At 56.3% G+C, this 16,606-nt stretch overlaps 3 protein-coding genes across 5 annotated transcripts; all 3 read left to right on the forward strand.

Moving 5' to 3' along the window:
- Positions 1 to 2,704: 2,704 nt before the first annotated feature.
- Positions 2,705 to 6,572, forward strand: DCTN3 (dynactin subunit 3). Its single transcript, XM_021554720.3, has 7 exons — positions 2,705 to 2,836; positions 2,955 to 3,039; positions 3,371 to 3,457; positions 4,290 to 4,373; positions 4,922 to 4,980; positions 5,725 to 5,784; positions 6,195 to 6,572. Exons 1-7 carry the CDS (start codon positions 2,744 to 2,746, stop codon positions 6,282 to 6,284), a joined length of 558 nt encoding a protein of 185 aa, XP_021410395.1. The 5' UTR covers positions 2,705 to 2,743; the 3' UTR covers positions 6,285 to 6,572.
- A 1,323-nt stretch (positions 6,573 to 7,895) lies between these two features.
- RPP25L (ribonuclease P/MRP subunit p25 like) lies at positions 7,896 to 10,211 on the forward strand. Of its 3 annotated transcripts, none has more exons than XM_021554608.2 (2): positions 7,896 to 7,954; positions 8,868 to 10,211. In XM_021554608.2, exon 2 carries the CDS (start codon positions 8,877 to 8,879, stop codon positions 9,423 to 9,425), a length of 549 nt encoding a protein of 182 aa, XP_021410283.1. In that variant the 5' UTR covers positions 7,896 to 7,954; positions 8,868 to 8,876; the 3' UTR covers positions 9,426 to 10,211. The 3 variants fall into 3 exon arrangements, with proteins under 3 accessions (XP_021410283.1, XP_077646362.1, XP_021410284.1); XM_077790236.1 differs by lacking the exon at positions 7,896 to 7,954 and adding an exon at positions 8,120 to 8,207; XM_021554609.2 differs by lacking the exon at positions 7,896 to 7,954 and adding an exon at positions 8,417 to 8,695.
- Positions 10,212 to 13,608: 3,397 nt separating this feature from the next.
- Positions 13,609 to 16,045, forward strand: ENHO (energy homeostasis associated). The gene is made up of 2 exons (XM_021554591.2): positions 13,609 to 13,707; positions 14,321 to 16,045. The coding sequence occupies exon 2, from the start codon at positions 14,616 to 14,618 to the stop codon at positions 14,799 to 14,801; it is 186 nt and encodes a 61-aa protein (XP_021410266.1). The 5' UTR covers positions 13,609 to 13,707; positions 14,321 to 14,615; the 3' UTR covers positions 14,802 to 16,045.
- Positions 16,046 to 16,606: the final 561 nt, after the last annotated feature.

The following is a 16,606-nucleotide window of genomic DNA, read 5'->3' on the forward strand; positions in this document are numbered from 1 at the left end:
CTGCTTCTATGCCCAGGAAGCAGGGAACAGGCTCCATGTGCTGGGCTGTGGGCAATCAGTGCTGTAGCTGCAGCTCCATTCCAAGGCTTGCAAAATGGATGGAACTCTAAAGGGTGGATGTGAGAACACCGTGTTTGGTTTGGGGTCTCAAGTGGTGGTAAAGTCTCTCCTCCAACCCATGCTCCCAAAGAAAAACTCTGCAGTCTCTTGCTGTTTGGTCTCAAGGCAGTTTATTGCTAGTTATCTAACAGATTGGGTTCTTGGGCTGCGGCTGTTTGATCAGCGGCCCAGGCAGACACACACACACACACTGACACCCTCACTGCCCAGTGTCTTCTTCTTCTCTCCCCCCGCCCAGGTCTGCTGCTATCTTTCATAAGATATATCACGTATAACATGTTTACAATTATTCCCCAATACCTACTACCTATATAACCAAGTGCTTTTCTACTCTAAACCAATCTGTGAATGCCAACATCACCAAGAACATGGAGGTAAGGAAGAAGAAAGAGGAAGAACAGGATCAGCCCACTTTCCTCCATCTTAGAACTTCTGATCCCCATGTACAAAGTAAAAGCCCCCCTGTACATGTGCTAAAACCCCCCTGTACAATACCAAAAAAAATTCCCCTCTACTTTGTAACTACTTTTACTATACTATCTAACCTTTTGTGACTGCTTGTTCCACCTTCAAAGTTGGTAATTCATTCCATGGTTCAAACTCGAAATCACAGCTGTTTCCAGCTGCCTGCCGGGGTCTAGAATGCCTCTGACCAAGGCCTGGAACCTCCAAAAATGTCTGAGAGACATTTTGAGTTCCCACAGGAGGATGAGGACAGTCCCAAAGCCCCCAGTGCGTGAGGCCCAGGACTGCCTGAGTTTCTCAGCTCAGGGTAGTCTGGGACCCTCTAGTACAGGTGTTTGTGTGTCTGGGGCATTGCCCATCATGCTGGGCCCAGGCCACAGTAGAGCTGGTGCCCTCTAAGCACAGACCATCGCTGTGTGCACAGACCCCGGCCCTCCTGCTGCCCCTGGCCCCTCCTGTAGCCCCCAGGTGCTTCTGCTAATGAAGCCATTTCTATTTGTCGCCTTTGTGGAACAAAGCTCAGCTCTTCACCCTCTGAAGATCCCAGTTATCGATCCCTGGGAAGAAAAGGCAGCACACACGAAGCCTCAGCCTTCTCCTGCTGCCTAAGTGCTCTGCACAGCTCCTGCAGGTGAGCTGGGGGAGCATAAGGGCTGCTGAGGCACTGGGCCACCCCACAGCTCCCTCCTGCACCCTGGTAGGACTATACAATGCCCAGTAGGAATGTACCTGTAAGGACAATGATTTATCACGGCACAGCAGATTTAGCTTTCAGCAAAGGGCAATGGGAGGGTTCCTTAAAGCCATGCCTCCCACATTATCAGTGATGTTAGCAAAATACCTGCAGTTAGGAGATGGTTTTTATCTAAAGAGTGGCCTGGAACCTTGACTTGATGTTCCCTGGTGCCTGGGCTATGGCAGTGCAAAACCCAGGCCCATGTTCATCCTGGCACTGCTGAAGTCATCAGTACATGATGGGACTGAGCCCTGGGATACAGAGAATGACAGCAGAATGTGCTTTGAAAATTCACAGAATCACAGAATCATCAGGGCTGGAAGGGACCCCTGGAGATCACCCAGTCCAACCCCCCTGCCAAAACAGGGTGATCTGGAGCAAGTGACACAGGAACATATCCAGGTGGGGTTGGAATATCTCCAGAAAGAAGACTTTAGAGCCTCCCTGCACAGCTGTTCCAGTGCTCTTCCACCCTCAGGATAATGAAGTCTTTCCTTCTGTTTTATGACCATTGCTCCTCATCCTGTCACAGGGCACCACTGGAAAGAGTCTGGCACCATGCCCTCTGATACCAATTTTTGATATATTTATATGCATTCATGAGATCCCCTCAGTCTTTTCTCCAGACTGAACAGGCCCATCTCCAGCAGCCTATACCCAGAAGAGAGATGCTCCAGACCCCAGATCATCCTTGTGGCCTCTGCTGGACCCTCTCCAGTAGCTCCTTGTTTCTCTTGTGCTGAGGAGCCCAGAAAGGGACAGAGCATTTGAGGTGTGCCCTCACCAGGGCTAAGTAGAGGGTCAGGATCACCTCCCTTGACTTGCTGGCTACAGTCTACCTAAAGCACCCTCAGATACTTTTTGCTGTGCAGCTGGGAAACCCTCTGGATTTTTTTCTGTGGCAGATGCAGCTACTATGAATTAATTTTATCCCTGTTAGAAGTCTGTGTAATTGTGAGTGCCAGTTGAAGGCAGTGGCACGGCTGGGGTTGGCTGCACCATTCATTAGTAGTTCTCTTCTTCACGAGTGTCACCTGTGGCAATCAATAACAGAAAGGTGAACGCGGGCACACAGAGGCCTGGGGGAAAGCCGGCGGCAGCCTCCCGCATTTCAAAGGGCCTGCATGCGCACGGATCGCTATATCAATTCCTTTTAATACATCTGAGCGCCTCTTTCCTGGAGGACCACGCCGGAATGAAGCGGCCATCGACTGCCTTCCCAGGCAGCGGGAGGGCTGCACGCCTCCCTCTGCAGTGCAAATCGCCATCGACCGCGCCGCATCCTCTGAGAGGGGCTCCGCGCCGCCAGACGCGGCCTCCCCTCCCGTCTCCATGGCAACCGCGGTCCTTAGCAACGCGCCGCCATGGCAACCGCCAGGGCGCGCCGGAAGTGGGGCGCGGCCGCTTCCGCCCGGCACGAAGATGGCGGCGGGCGCTGCGGAGCTGCGGCGGCTGCAGTGGCGGCTGGAGGAGCTGGAACAACGCGTCGGCCTCGGCGGCTGCGGGCCGCAAAAGGTGCCGGGGGGAGCTGCGGAGAGCGGCCGGGCGCCGTTTGGTGCGGTCTGGCGGGGCCTGGGGTGCCGCTGCCCGGCGGGGCCTGACAGCCTCCTCCCCTCCCTCTGTGCCTCTGCAGGTGGCAGACGAGCTGGTGAAGGTACAGGTGGCGCTGAACAATATCGCCGGCAAGAGGGAGAGGATCAAAATCCTGTTTAAGAAGAGTGAGCGGCTGTTGCGGAACGGGAGGGATCGCAGAGGGCGGGAGGGGGGAGCTCCAAACAGTTTCACTGCTCTAAACAAAAATACCTTCCCCACACCTTTTTGGCTTGGGCGCTTATTTCAGTTTGTTTGGCACAGAAATAAATAACTGGGAGAGGTTTATGTGCTTGCAATCTCCAGCTCAGCAGGCAGAGTGGGAAATGGGCGGCTGGAGCCTGTTATTTGCTCAATTTCCATCTGCCCATGTCAGGATCTGCTCTCCATGAAATGCTGCTCTTATGAATGCCATAACATCTCCCTACTTTTCGTCTCCAAACCTATTTATCCCTCCAGTTGAAGATATAATAAAATACCTTGACCCCCAGTACATTGACAGGATGGCTGTTCCAGACACTATGAAGCTGCAGTTCATCTTGGCAGGTATGAGATGAGGGGAAAGAGGAGGCTTTTGTAGCACTGCAAATAAAGCATCCTTTCTCTAAGATGGGTCAGGATGAATTTATTTTCTTCAGTGGTAAAATGTGGCACGGCAGGCCCTGTGGAGGTATCAGAGAGATGGTTTGCACAAGGGTGTCTGTCACCCTCAGTGCTCCCTTGTGCACAGCCACACTGCAGTTTTGTCAGCTCTGATCTCTTCTGTATTGATCATTCAATTTAGCCCCAAATTCATCAAAGGCTGGTAAGAAAAGCGGGAGCTAGGATGATTTCCTTACCCCACTTCAGTATTCTCCAGGCTGGGACAATTGGGTGTGTTTTGACATCCCCTAGCCTTGTCCTCTCTTGACCCAAGGAGTTTGATCAACCCGTGACCAGTATAATCTGTCAGTGGAATTCCACTGAATCACGGAATGTTAAGGGGGTGGAAGGGAACTTAAGGACCATCCAGTCCCAATCCACCTTCCCCAGCTTTCCCAGGTTGCTCAGACTCCATCCAACCTGGCATTGAACACTGCCAGGGATGGAGCATCCACATCCTCCTGGGCACCTTCACAGTAAAGAATCTTCTCCTAATATCCAGCCTAAATTTCCCCTCTTTCCATTTGTACACTCCTTGTCCTATCATTAGAACGTGGTGGAGATTCTCCTGCCTGAAATTGGTGTCAGTCAAGACCCAGGGATGAGCAGCACAAAAGTGATGAAAAATCATGAATCCTTTCTGTAAAGACAGATCAGCTGGGAAAATTACCACTAGTGAAAAGCCAGAGCAGTGTTTTGTGTTTACTGATGTTGCTTCTTGTCCCCACACAACCAGAGGAACAGGCTATTCCTGCCCGTGCAGCCCTTCTGGAGCAAGTGAAGAACCTCCAGCCTATCTTGGACAGCACCAGTATCCAAGGTATGCATGTTCTGCAAGCTGGAGCTGCAAATGCCACCTGCTAAGCTGTGGCCTGTCCTGCTTGCTTTCTTTTCTCTTGAGTCTGAGACTAGAGAAGAAGACAGCTTAGTGGTGTGAAAGTAAACTGAGTACAAAGTTAGTCTGCTCCTGCCACATGCTGCCCTAGTCTCCCTTGCAAAGTCATGGAGGTGATAGAGTAGCTTGTGAAGCAGGCTAAAGAGAGCACTGTGGCAGAGGGGGTGGAGCCTGGCAGGTCATTCCTTCCTGTGAGCTGTTTTACATCCAGAATATCTGTTCTGGCCAGTGGTTTAGTCCCGTGTGTTTCGTGAGTAGCCCTCGCTGTGGGCATCCCTGAGCTTGTGCCATGTGCAGGATAGTTATGTAATTTTTTTTATCCTCTGTGAGTTTTATCTATAGTGTGGGACACTTGCACTCAGCAAGTGGAGTTCTGCCATGCTGTGCTCATGGAGGAAGACTGGGGTTTACGTTGGGAGCTAATCCCATGTGCTGTAAAACAGCCCAAACTGATTTCTCTTTTGTGCTTCCAGCGGTTCCTGACCATGCAGCCAAACTGCAGAGGCTCTCACAGATCCACATACAGCAGCAGGTACCGTGAACATTCCTATAAGTATTGAGTAGAAGGGCCTAGAAACCTTTTACAAGTGGCTGTACTGACACCCAGTATTTGTAATTGCTTGAATTGCTCATTTATGGCAGTTCTTTGCAATCTGAATTTTCATACTACAGTCTTAAAGAAGTTTTAAGTACTCCTAGGGGAAAAAGGAGCCAGGATTTCTGTGAATTTGGTCCAAGTTGGAAATTTGCCCACCATAACCCTGCTCAAAACAGCTTTCAGTGACACATAGTAAGGGACATTTGGTTTAACCATCTTGAATTCCCCCTTTTACTGAGACTCTGAGGTGAAGCATTGCTCTCCTCCAGTGTCCTACTCTCTGGAACGTTGTTGACACTGTCAGCCTGTCCCTTCACCCTTTCCCTCCCTGTATGAGCACTCTTGGAGCTGGCAGTGAGCAGCCTGGGCAGTTCCTAATGGTCTCTTTCAGCATTTTGTTCTGAGTTTCTGTTCCGGGGCAAGCAAAGCCTGGATACTGAGGAAAGGCAAGCAGCAGTGCAAGCCTGGGGGGTTTGCTGCTTCATGGGACCAGTGTTTGTCAGTTTTCTCTTAATTGTGAAAACCTGTCCAGCTGCAGTGGGCACCACAGCCAGGGCCTGAGCACTGATCTCAGTGCTGGCCTTGGATGAGTTTCCTGCCATGCTGTCGTGGACTGGGAAGGGAGGTATGTTGTTCACCTTATTTATTGATCATGCACTGCGGCTCCCCTCTTCACAGGAGAAGCGTCACGATCTCACTGACAGTGTCAAGACACTCCTTGAGGATTACAACAAAATGGTATCCTTTAAAATGCCTGGAACTCCTGAACTGACTCCTTCCCCTGGCTGATCCCATTGCATCTCCAGCCTGGGGTTTAACAGCCTTTCTGATGGGGTGACACCTATGTCACTGTCCTGGCTGCGAAGGATCCCAATGCTGAGGCACATCCCAAAGCCAGAGTGGGTAGGGAAGCTGTGGAAAGCCCTTGCATGGCGGTGGTGTGTGGAGTTCACAAAGTACCTCCTGGACTCCCATGGGTGTATGGTGCTGTGCAGTGGCTCAGCCACTGGGTGGAGTGAATCCATGAAGTGCCTTGGTGCCCTGGGCCTCTCCTAAGGAATCAAAATTGTAATGGTGCTGTCAGGATGCTCTGACCTAGGTTTCTTCCTCACAGTTTCCACATAACTTTCCTTAAGTGTTGTGTCCAGACTTTGCTTCTCTCCAAGCAGTTTGTGCAGTGGAATGAAATCCTGACACGCCTGGAAGTGGCCAAACAAGCAAAACCTGTGGCAGAGTGATGGCAGAGCTGGGAGAGTGGCATGTCCAGAGCCCCTGTGGCACAGCTTGCATCCTGCTGGTCTCAGCTCCTTCCTGCTTGGTGCGAGCATGCTGAAGTGACGCAGCAGGATCCTGGAGCACCCAGCTCTGTGCAGAACTGTGCCAGCCGCCAGTCAAAGCCACACTGCTCCTTAATCTGCCACTGTTTGCAAATCTTTTATTTCTCTGAAATGCATCTCAGTTTTAATGTATTTCAAAACCCCATTTCTGTGCTTACTGTGGGCCATAGTAAAGTCCTGGAATGCTAACTGGGTTGTCTGTCTCTCCCTCAGTGTGAGGACTGCTCCTGGCACAGACTGGGGATATTTCCCCAGGCAGTGATCTCTTTGCAGCCTCCAGGAAACGGCTAGTGGTTCCTTTCAGCCTTGGGCCAAGGGCAGGGAAACCATTTCCACACTCTTCCTGTTTGTGTGAGTTGTCTGCCCAGGAGAATCTGGTCTTAGGGATCTTTTCTGCCTTGCTGTTCTCCTATCTGTGTGCTGAGAGAAGGTAGCAGCTTTTGCCTTTATCCTGCCTCTGCTTTCCTGAGGCTGCTGCAGTCTAAGGCCCGTTCTGGCTCTTTGCCTTTCTAGAGGGAGGCATAGGCCATGCCTTGCCTGGTCTGGCTGTAGCATGGAGTTTCCAAGGCCATACTTTTGCAAGGGTCTCAAACCCTTCAGGTCGGTGAAACACTGCCCAGCTGAGTGTGACCCTGGGAGTCCTGCAGGAACGGGCAGAATGCCCACAGGAATTCCAGAAGAGCTCGCCGGTCCCAGAGCTGTTTCTGATCAGCAGCCTCGCTGGCTGTCAAACCACGGTGGGGCTGCAGGCCTGCGGAAAAGCCCCGCTCCCTGCAGCTGCCCGAGGAGCTGAGGTGAGGGTCAGGGTTAGGGTCGGGGTTAGGGTCGGGGTTGGGGTTAGGTTGAGGGTTAGGGTCAGGGTTAGGGTTGAGGTTTAGGGTCAGGGTGAGGGTTAGGGTCGGGGTTAGGGTTGAGGTTAGGGTGAGGGTTAGGGTCAGGGTTAGGGTGAGGTTTAGGGTCAGGGCTAGGGTCAGGGTGAGGGTTAGGGTCAGGGTTAGGATCGGGGTGAGGGTGAGGGTTAGGGTCAAGGTTAGGGTGAGGTTTAGGGCCAGGGCTAAGGTCAGGGTTTAGGGTCAGGGTCAGCGTTAGGGTTGGGGTGAGGGTTAGGGTTAGGGTTGAGGTTAGGGTGAGGTTGAGGTTTAGGGTGAGGGTTAGGGTTAGGGTGAGGTTTAGGGTCAGGGTTAGGTTCAGGGTCAGAGTTAGGGTTAGGGTTGAGGTTAGGGTGAGCTTGAGGTTTAGGGTCAGGGTTAGGGTGAGGTTTAGGGTCAGGGTCAGAGTTAGGGTTGGGGTTAGGGTTGGGGTGAGGGTTAGGGTCAGGGTTGGGGTTAGGGTTAGGGTCAGGGTTAGGGTGAGGTTTAGGGTCAGGGTCAGGGTTATGGAGAGGTTTAGGGTCAGGGTTTAGGGTTAGGTTTGGGGACGCCGTGCCGCGCGGGGCCCGCAGCTCGCCCCGCCCCCGCTGTCACCGCCGTGCGATTGGCGCGCGCCTCCTTCGGGCCCCGCCCGCCTCGCGCGTGCGCGCGCCCGGCGCCGGCCGCCATCTTGTGTCGAGGCGCGCGCTGCGGCGGCCGCAGGTGAGCGCGGGCTCCGCGCGCCCGTCCGGGACCTCCCTGGCTCCCACCGGCATTCCCGCATCCCGCCGCGCTCTCCGGCTCCCCCCGGCGCCCCCCGGCGCTCTCCGGCTCCCCCCGGCGCCCCGGGCTCCGATGGCGGCGGCGGCCGCGTGAGGGCCCGGGCCTCGTGTGCTCCCAGGGTTCGGAGCGTGTGCCGAGGAGGACGCGGTGCGGGGTGCAGGGTCTGGGCGCAGCGGGACTCAGGAGCCTGCGGGTAACAAAGTACTGCGACCTTCAGCCCCTTGAGCTGTGCGGTGGGGACGTGGGCTGCCCTGCACAGGGTCAAGCAGACCTAGGACAGGATGGCACCTGCCTTGGCACAGACGGCAGCTGCGAGGCCTGGCCTTTCTGTCCTTCCCTCGAGGAAATGTTTTTTTATTCCTGCAACCCCTGGCTTGCCATCTCCCTTGTGACATGCAGTGTTTTAGCCTCAGCTAGGCTGGTCAGGTCTCCATGAGCCTGTATTTGTACACGACTTGCTGCATGTAAATTGTGCTTGAATTTGTCCTGTGCATGTTCTGGTGTGGCAAGCATCCCCGAGTTCTGTTCTCAGTCACCCCAGCTCACTTTTTGTTCTGTCTTCTCTTGAGATACAGCAGTGTTTTCATGTCACCATGGTTAAGCCCACAACACTAACACTTGCTTTTTTCACAGCCTGCTTGCCAAAACTCAGGCTGCCCTGTGGTATCATTCATATTGTAAGTATGTCCTTAAGAGGACTGGGCTAATATTTTGGTTGTCCCTTTCCAGGATTTCCCAACCCTGATAGTTCAGAGTGCCCTTCAGAGAAAAGCTTGTGGCTAAATGTGGTGAGAGTTTCTTTGGGCAGCAATTAGAGTGGGCAGTGTGTTCATGGGTCTGTTTTCCTTTTCAGCATTGCAGAATGGAGAACTATAAGAAGACCAAAATTGTGGAGAAACCTTGTCCTCCTCCTTTCACTGACCTGCCTGCTGATATTATTGAAATGAAGGTGAAGGACGGGAGCAAAATTAGGAATCTGATGGGCTATGCCATGAGCAAGATGGAGCAGGACTCAGTGAGGCAGATTCTTTTCACTGGCTCAGGCAAGGCTGTTAGCAAGACCATTACCTGTGTGGAAATCATGAAACGAAGGCTCAAGGAGCTGCACCAGATCACCAAAGTGCTCTTCAAACAGATTGAAGAAATCTGGGAACCCATTGTGCCTGAGGCAGGCCTCGATGCCTTGACAGTGAAGAGAAACATTCCTGCCATATGTGTCCTGCTGAGCAAAGATGCCCTGGATCCTCAGGAGTCAGGATACCAGGCCCCAGGATCTTTTGATGCCTTCTGGACTGAGACACTGAAAGCAGAATCACAGGGCCAGATGAAGAGGAAGCAGGGTGGAGGCCGGGGAGCTGCCAGCACAGGGAAGCACCCTCGCTCCACCAGGGGAATGCCGTGGGGGCCCTGAGGCGGCAGATCCGCACGTGGTTCAGGGGAGCTGCAGAAACCAGCCCGGGGCTGTGGCTGCACGGCTGCTGCTGAACACAGGGGTTCACAGAGGTGTGAGGGGAGGGCAGGAGGAGCAGACTGTTAAACTGGGTGTGATGATAGCTGTCTGAAAATGTGTTTTGACAAGTTCCCTTGCCAGGGGCTGCCAGGCTGTACTCCTTAGGGGATCGTGGAAGATGGGAATTGCCTCTTCTTGAGCAAGAACAGTTGGTGTGCTGTCAGTGAGCCCCAGAGAAGCACTGCTAACCCAGTGGGGTTTCAGGTGCTTGGGTGTGCAGCAGCCCAGGCAGCGGGACAGACACCTGTCTGTGTGCCAGGTGCAGGTTGCTCTGACCAGTACAGAGGGGAGACAGGACCTGATCTGGAATCCTCAGGCAGCTGCCTGCATCACCTGGGCTCATGAAGTGTACAGACAGCAGGGCACAGGGCTGGGCCAGCCATTTCTGTGCCTGAAGAATCCTTCTGCTGAGCCTGTTGAGGGGGTTGAATGTAGGAGTGCCAGGATACAGCTCTGGCATCATGTGCATGTAGCTCCTTGGCTCAGCAGAGCTGGCGGTCCTGGTTCTCTCCAAACAGGCAGCAGTCAACTCACGCTGTAGCCAGCCTGAAATCTTGTGGCTCTGCAGCTGTCCTGGGGTGGTGGTAATAGGAAGCTCCAAAGGATCCTGTTCTTTCCCCTTTCTGCTCCTTGAAAATGCGCAAAGATGGCTTTAAAATAAAGATGTAACTTCATGTAACTTGGAAATTTGTCATGTCTTACTGATCCCACTGGAGGTCACCCTGTAAGCATTGGTGGTGGAGTTGTGGCTGCTGGCTGAAGCTCTACTCTTCCAGCCTTCCTGCTGCTCTGTGTTTGTTCCTCTCATGACTGTATATGGACCCTGATCCAAGGGGAGGTTAATAACCTCCTTTCACATCCAAAATAGATCAAGGTTCTGGTGTTTTCCTCTGAAGTTTTTTGCTAATTGTTTTTCTCTGCTTTAAAATGGCTGGAACTGCAGCCTCAAAAAGACTCGTCCGGAACTCTGCTGAGTGATGCAAAGGATGTATCGTCTTTTCTTGTGCACTAGTTTCCCTTCTGGAACAGGTCTGGTGAGTGATTCTGGGCCAGAGAGAAAGGCTATTCCTGTGACGGGCTGAGCTCCTGCCTCAAGAGAGCTCACTCCTGTCCTGAGCACTCCCTGTCCTTCCCGTGTGCTTGTGCAGGGAGCTCCAGCTGGACCCACGCTCTGTGCTGTCAGTTAAATAGTAGCAATACAAGCATCAAAAGAAGAGATTTTATCAAAGCGAGGGGGAGCAGGAGAGGTGCAGTGTGTTACCCGTGCGACCAGACAAGACTCCACCAGCCTGCCTGGTGCACAGACACCTGCCTCGCATCCAAACAAGCGCCCAGTGGAGCCAGGACTGTGCCAGGCTCGCAGGCCTCCTCCACCCCTTCTGGAGGTCTCACTGCTTCCTGCCCACTACCTGGAGGTAGTCAGGGAAACGCTTGGACCTGTCTACTGTGCCAGCAGATGCAAGTCCTGGGACGGGGCAGTTACTCTTTTATCTTTGTGCTGTTCCCAGCTGCTTCTCCTTACATCTAAGGAGGAGACCACTTTTCTTGACTAATTAGCAGATTAGCCATAAATGCCAAGGAAGATGCTCGAGTGTCTGATGAAATGGCTTATGACATTTCCACTGGCAATGTGTCTGTTTACTCAAAACACTCTCTTAGTAGAGAGCAGAGAGCCAGATCTCAGGCAGCTTGTGTAGCCCTCTCTGTGGCCGTGGCACATCAAAGCTGCAAAGTGATTGTTATTTTTGTTTCACTGGAAGTTATCCTCAACTGACTTGGTGGCTCTCCTTTCAGGACTACCCAACCATCAAACCCGTGGGTTCTGGTCAGTGGAGAGAAGTCCCAGCTCCCTTACAGCTCTGCCCTTCACCTATCCTTCATCCGGCTGCCTCTTCTCCCATGGAGACACACCATGTGCCAATGCCTGGCTGCCACAGACCCCCATGTCACTGCTGTGCGTCTGTGTCACCAGGCATGTGTGATGCTTGGATGTTGGCTTTTCAGAGCAGTTGCAGGTGCTGATCCCTGTGGGTCTCCAGGAAGTACCTTAATGGTCCCTCCAGCCCCTCTCCTGTCTCCCAGCCATCTCCTTTGGGTGCCACATGTGTACCCTTCAGTAAGAGTGCACATCCTTTGGGGTGATGCCCTATACAAGGGCTTCTCTAGCTCCAATGCCCATGTGGAAGCTGGCAGCTGTGCACAAGGTCAGGCTGCCCTGTACCTCAGTTTCCCCACCAGCAGGATGGGGAAGCCGGCTGTGCTGGTGAGGCTGATCTTGCTCATATTCCCAGGTACTGATTTTCCCCAGATGTCCTGTTCCCTTCTCTCCCTGGGTTGTCATGGGGTCTAAGCCCACCCCAGCCTGCCTGTAGCCCTTGTGACCCGGGAAGGACCACAGCCCAGCCCTGGCAAGTCCATCCTCAGGATCCTCAAGCCCTGATGTGTCTGGGACCAGCTGCACATGTGCTCTTGTGTGTGTCTGTGTGTTTGTGTGTGTGTGCAGGGGCAGGGCAGGCAGCAGCAGGGAGAGCCAGCCGGCGGGCCCTGGGCACGGCGGGGAGGGCAGGGAGCGCACGAGGGCAGGCGCAGTGGGACGGAGGCAGGGCTGCAGCGGCGAGAGGGCAGTACCAGGGCCAGTCCAGGCAGTACCGGGGGCAGTAGCGGAGTACCGGCACAGTTGTGCTGGCAGTACTGGGGGCATTACCAGGGCAGTACAGGCGGCAGTACCAGGGCAGTACGGCCAGCAGTACTGGGACAGTACCGGGGCAGTATGGCTGCCAGTACCGCAGTAGTACCGGGACAGTACAGCCAGCAGTACCGGGGCACTACAGGGGCAGTATGGCCGGCAGTACCGGGGCAGTACTGGGGCAGTACCAGAGCAGTACAGGCCGGCAGTACCGGGGCAGTATGGCCGGCAGTGCTGAGGCCTTGCCGGAGCTGTACCAGGGTAGTACCGGGACAATATTGGAGCACTACAGTGGCAGTGTCGGGCAGAGCCAGGGCAGTACCAGAGCAGTACAGGCCGACAGTACCGGGGCAGTGCCGGGCAGAGCCGGGGCAGTGCTGGAGCTGTAGCGGGGTAGTACGGGGCAGTATTGGAGCACTACAGCGGCAGTACCAGGCAGTGCCGGGCAGTGCCGGGGCAGTACTACAGCAGTACCTGGCAGTACCAGGGCAGTGCCGGGCAGAGCCGGGACAGTGCCGGGGCAGTACCGGGGCAGGCAGTGCCGGGGCAGTTACCGGGGCAGTGCTGGTGTAGTTACCGGGGCAGTTACCGGGGCAGTACGGGCAGTGCCGGGGCAGTTACCAGGGTAGTTACCGGGGCAGTGCCGGGGTAGTTACCGGGATAGTTACCGGGGCAGTGCCGGGGTAGTTACCGGAGCAGTGCCAGGGTAGTTACCGGGGTAGTTACCAGGGCAGTGCCGGGGCAGTTACCGGGGCAGTACGGGCAGTGGCAGGGCAGTTACTGGAGCAGTACGGGCAGTGCCGGGGCAGTTACCGGGGCAGTACGGGCAGTGCCGGGGCAGTGCCCGGGCAGTTACCGGGGCAGTTACCGGGGCAATTACTGGGGCAGTGCCGGGGCAGTTACCGGGGCAGTTACCGGTGCAGTTACCGGGGCAGTACGGGCAGTACCGGTGCAGTTACCGGGGCAGTATGGGCAGTGCCGGGGCAGTGCCGGGGCAGTTACCGGGGCAGTACCGGGGCAGTGCCGGGGCAGTTACCGGGGCAGTACGGGCAGTACCGGGGCAGTACCGGGGCAGTACCGGGGCAGTACGGGCAGTGCCGCGCCGGGTCCCAGGCCGGGCCGGCAGAGCGCGCGCTGCCCGGCGCTGTCCCCCCCGCCGCTCACGTGGGAGCCGGGCGAGGGGGCGTGTTCCGAGGGAGGCGTTCGGCCAATGGTGGGCGGCGGGCGGAGCGAGTAGCCAATGGCGGGCCGAGGCGGGGCGCCAGCAGGGCCCGCCCTCGATGCCGGCGGGAGGGCGCGGGCGGCGCGCGGGGCTGCGGCACCCACGGGCGGCCGCGGCGGGACCGCGCCGGCTCCGAGCGCTCCGCGGGGCCGCGCCGGGGCCGCTCCGCGCCGCGACCCCCCGCCAACCCGCGCCCAGCGCGGCCCCGGTCCCGGCAGCGCCGCCCGCCCTCCCGCCGGCAACGGGATCCGACCCCGGGGGAGAAGCGGAGGCAGGTGCGTAACGCCGGAGCTCCGCGGCGGGAGGGCGGAGTTGGTAGGACCTGTTGCTGTCCGGTTCCGGGGGGCTCCGTGGTCGTCCCGCTCCGCGGCTGTCCCGCTTCGCGGCGGGCTGGGGGTCAGAGGCCCCGGGGAACGCCGCAGCCGGGGCTCTGCCCGACCCCGGTATAAAGCACAACGGGGGCTGCCCTGTCCGCCCACCTGCTGCCGTTCGGCCCCGACCCCGGCACCGTTTTGGATGAGGGACGTCGCAGCGGCGTCCCGCCGCCAGGAAAAGGAGTTGGAGGATGGAGAGGAGATCGGAGCAGGGCCAGGGTTCTCCGGAGTCACCCAGAGTCACGGGGAGGAGAGCTTGGTCTGGGGTGAGGCGACGGGGATACCTCCAGCTTGGTGGCCCACGTGGGGGATGAGGGCAGAACCAGGGCTAGAAAGGGCTGCTGGAAATGTCCCGCAAACAGCATCTGACCTGGGGACTGCTGCAGCCTTCAAACTCCAGCAGAGCCCCATGGACCCTGGGACAGCTGTCCCCTTTCATCCCCACAGCCCACCCTGAGGGGCTCGCAGAGCCTGTCCCTTCATCCCACGGTGACTGTGACTTTCTCTCTTCCAGGGACTGGAGAGAAAGAAGTGATCCCTGTGTCCTCACTGCCCTGCCAGAGCAGGGGCAGCTGAAAGAAAGCTTCCCTGTGGTGTGGCGCAGCCTGGGACACAGCAGTGAGCGGCCGAACTGATGGGGTGACACTGTCCTGCTGCCAGCGTGGCCCCATCCCAATCCCACCGCCAGCACCATGGCCATCCCCTTTGTCCCCGGCCAGTAGGTGGAAGCTGCACACTCCATCACTGCCCTGGCATTCCAAGTGTGAGACCGGGCTGTGGGACCTGCCGATTCCTGCGGGACTGTGGCCATGGCGGCTGCTCTCTCCACCGGAGCGATTGTGGCAATTTCTTTTAACTGTGTCATTGTGTTGCTCATCCTCATCCTCTTCCTCATCCTCTGCAAAGCCTGCAGGACCCCCTCATGTCCCAAGAAGACCCCAGCTTCTGATGTGGATGAATCAAGGAATGAAGAGAAGTACCTGCTGCAGCCTTGATCTGCCTGGGGACGGGGGTATCTGGCTGTGTCAAAGGAGTTGCCAGACTGGATGCCTGTGCTGCAACTCGAGTGCTGGACCAGGCACAATGAAAGCTGAGGGGACACCCAACTGCTTACAGGGGCTGTGATGGGGAGCACAGTCCTTTGTCTTTGTGGTTTTGGTGTGTGAAGTTCCTGCGAGTGCCCACAGTGATGATGGGGATAGAGGGACAACTGGTGGGATATGCTACAGGGACAGTCATGCCTGTCCCAGCAGCCACTGAGCACAGTAAGAGCTCTCCCTTCAAGTGCACCCCTCATTTGGGAAGAGCTTGTGGGCTCTTCTCTGGTGCTTATGGCCTGGGACAGTGGCAACGTCACCGACCTGAGCAAAGCTGGTTGGGCGTCTGGAGAAGGGAGGCAGCAGGACTGGCACAAGTGCTTCTTCCCGAGCAGGCTGGCTGCTCCACGGCAGGGTGTGCCCAGGGAAACCTGAGCAGCCCCAGCCCTGCTGGCAGAGCAGGGTGTTGCCAGTCCAGATGCGCAGGGGTGGCCCTGAGTGCCGTGTGCCCTCAGCCTCAGGTGGGCCTTTGGCAGATGTCTGACCAAGCAGAAGATTTAATGAGGCACAAGAAGGCCTGCATGGTCTGCCTGATCATCCCTGGCCTGTCTGTCAGGCCCCTGCAGCATTAGCACCAACGCTGCTAGGCAAACGACCCTCCTCCTCCTCCTCGCTGGGTATGTGTCCCTGCCCTCCCCCCGGCCTGCTCCCAGCCGAGGTCAGCCATGGTATTCACCATGCCTGTGAGCAGCAGACGTGCCCTTGCAGGCATCCCTGATCCCGCTGAGAGCAGCCTGGTGTGGGTTTTCCTGGGGAGATGAGGGTGCCTGGACAAATAGCTTTGAAAGTTCTTTGACCCTGCCTGTTCCCTGGGGATCACAGTGGCTCTGTGGAGAGGGATGCTGTCATCTGGCTTGCCTGCAAGCCTGACAGCTGCATCCCCTACCCTGCCAGTGGGTGCTGTGGGTTTTGGAGGGCTCTGCCTTGCCTTTCCTAGAGCCGAGCAATAGCCACAGTCACCGCTGGCATAGCCACTGCAATAAGGGGACAGAAGGGTGGGGTGGGAGGGATGCCATTCAGGGTTCCTGCAGAGGCTTGGCGAAGCCTGGCAGAGCCTGTGGCTCCTCCCCGTGTCAGGTGTAGCAAACACATCCCTTTGCAGCCTTGTTTTTACTAGACTAATAAATGGATTGTAGGACCCACATTGTGTCTCTGAGCTCTACCCAGTGCCTGGAAAATGCAGGGGGAGGTAGCACATCCAGCCATCCTGGGGGGCTGAGGAGTGGCTGTCCTGGGGACCGATGTCTCCAGAGGACTGTGGGTGGTTTGCTCAGGGATGGTGATTAGGAAGGGCTCATGTCCACATCTGTCAGTGGCTGGGTGAAACCTGACTGGGTATTTCCTGCCTGCCTGGGGCATGTGGGAGTCAGCAGGGAGCATTCCCCAACCTTTGTGCCAGAGGTACAGAGAGTTTCCAAGCTATGGCCGCACTTTCCAAGGACGCTTGTGGGAGACAGGCCAGCTGAGCATATGGAGGACACCTGCCACCACACCTGTCTGGTGGCTTTGGTTGCCAGGCCTGGGAGCTGTGCACAAAGATCTGCTGGTGACAGCCGCTGCTCATCAGCATGCTGTAAGGCCACTGCTGCTGCTGCTGCCACCGGAGCCACACAGCAGCTACTCCTCTGCTGCTCAGAGTGGTGGAAGGCTCTGCAAACCCCGCTGCCCAGCAGTTCCACAGGCACCAGCTGGGCAGAGGCACC

This window comes from Lonchura striata, chromosome Z, assembly GCF_046129695.1.
Source record: "Lonchura striata isolate bLonStr1 chromosome Z, bLonStr1.mat, whole genome shotgun sequence".
NCBI lineage: Eukaryota > Metazoa > Chordata > Aves > Passeriformes > Estrildidae > Lonchura > Lonchura striata.